At 35.9% G+C, this 1497-nt stretch overlaps 1 protein-coding gene across 1 annotated transcript; it reads left to right on the forward strand.

Annotated features, from left to right (window-relative positions):
• Positions 1-6: 6 nt before the first annotated feature.
• Positions 7-1487, forward strand: LOC136066134 (uncharacterized; the record flags this gene model as incomplete). Its single annotated transcript, XM_065769994.1, has 5 exons — positions 7-96; positions 209-268; positions 349-435; positions 650-778; positions 1349-1487. Coding segments are annotated over exons 1-5 (475 nt in total), but the record flags the coding sequence as incomplete, so codon positions are not given.
• Positions 1488-1497: the final 10 nt, after the last annotated feature.

Genomic DNA, 1497 nt, shown 5'->3' on the forward strand with positions numbered 1-1497 from the left:
CTTGTTTCTCAATTGGAAGAAGTTGATCCTAGAAAGATGAAACATGAGGAGAAGCTAGCCTTTTGGATTAATGTCCACAATGCACTAATAATGCATGTAAATTCCTATAGCCAAGAAACCCTAAATCTCATGTTGCTGTTTTTTTATTTATTTATTTTGCTTGAGTCTGTTAGGATAACCAACCCATTTGTTGTCTATTGTCCAACAGGCATTTTTGGTCTATGGGATTCCGCAGAATAATCTTAAAAGAATGTCTGTACTACTTAAGGTGAGTAGTGCTTCTCTGGTATTTTCTGAAGGGGGGAAAATGTTGTATAAGTTGCTTACATTAGCTTGTGCCTGATGCAGGCTGCATATAATATTGGGGGTCACACCATAAGTGTAGACATGATACAAAGCTCTATCCTGGGATGTCGATTGCCTCGTCCAGGACAAGTAAATCCCATTCCTGATATTAATATCAAAAGATTAAAAGCCTGTTTGTACTTGCCGTTTAATCTTAAAAAAAAAAAAAACCCTGTTTGTACTTATGATCCTGTTTATCTGGTAGAGATTAGTTGTTGGGCTCAACTTCTTGTTATTCATTTATGATTGGAATTTATATACCTCCTGCTTGATTAGGACTGATTTAGCTCACTTTTGCTGCCAGTGGTTGTGGCTGTTGTTTTCCTCAAAGACAAAATTCAAGGTTGGGGATGCACGGAAAGCATATGCAATTGAGCACCCTGAACCTCTTCTACATTTTGCACTTTGTTCAGGAAGCTATTCTGATCCTGCGGTAGACCCATATCCTGACAGTGTTCATTATACTATTTGTCTTCTTGGAAAATGATTTTAATTGCAAACAAATGTTTCTTGAAGTTCATCTAGAATTAACAAATCTGATGTTGACAATTTTTTTCCCATATAATTAAGATCATTTAATATTCTGAAAGTTCAGACTTGTGGGCATAATTCAGAAGTTTCTTCAATGGCATTGAATGAATTACTTGCTTACATGACACATTGTTATTACTTAGTAACTTGCTTCTCTGTTTCAGATTTTCAAATAATTCTAGAAGCTGCAAATTCAAAATCATATGCCTAAGCTGAAGTCATACCTCATATGACTCCACCACACAGCTGAATGTTGAAATTGCTGTCTAAATGGCCTACCTTGTAGGTCCCAGTAGGTTGACATTCATTGATAACGGATTTGTCAATGCTGAATCTAATATAGGGTCTAAGTTGGGTGGCATTTAATAAAATCACTTGGATTTAATATAGTATGACAGGAATGGAAGTGAGATTTGTTATATAGAATTCAATTTTATCCAAGGATCTTTCTCAATGACTTTTCTTTATTTAGGTCCGCATATACACTTCCAAGAGAGTATTTGAGGAGCTTGAAGTTGCGAAAGAAGAGTACATTCAATCAACCTTCAGCATACGTAAGGATCAGAAAATCCTTCTACCAAAGATAGTGGAGTCTTTTGCAAAGGATTCAGGTTTGTGCTC

This window comes from Quercus suber, unplaced genomic scaffold (genome assembly GCF_002906115.3).
Source record: "Quercus suber isolate HL8 unplaced genomic scaffold, Cork oak 2.0 scaffold_2140, whole genome shotgun sequence".
Lineage (NCBI taxonomy): Eukaryota > Viridiplantae > Streptophyta > Magnoliopsida > Fagales > Fagaceae > Quercus > Quercus suber.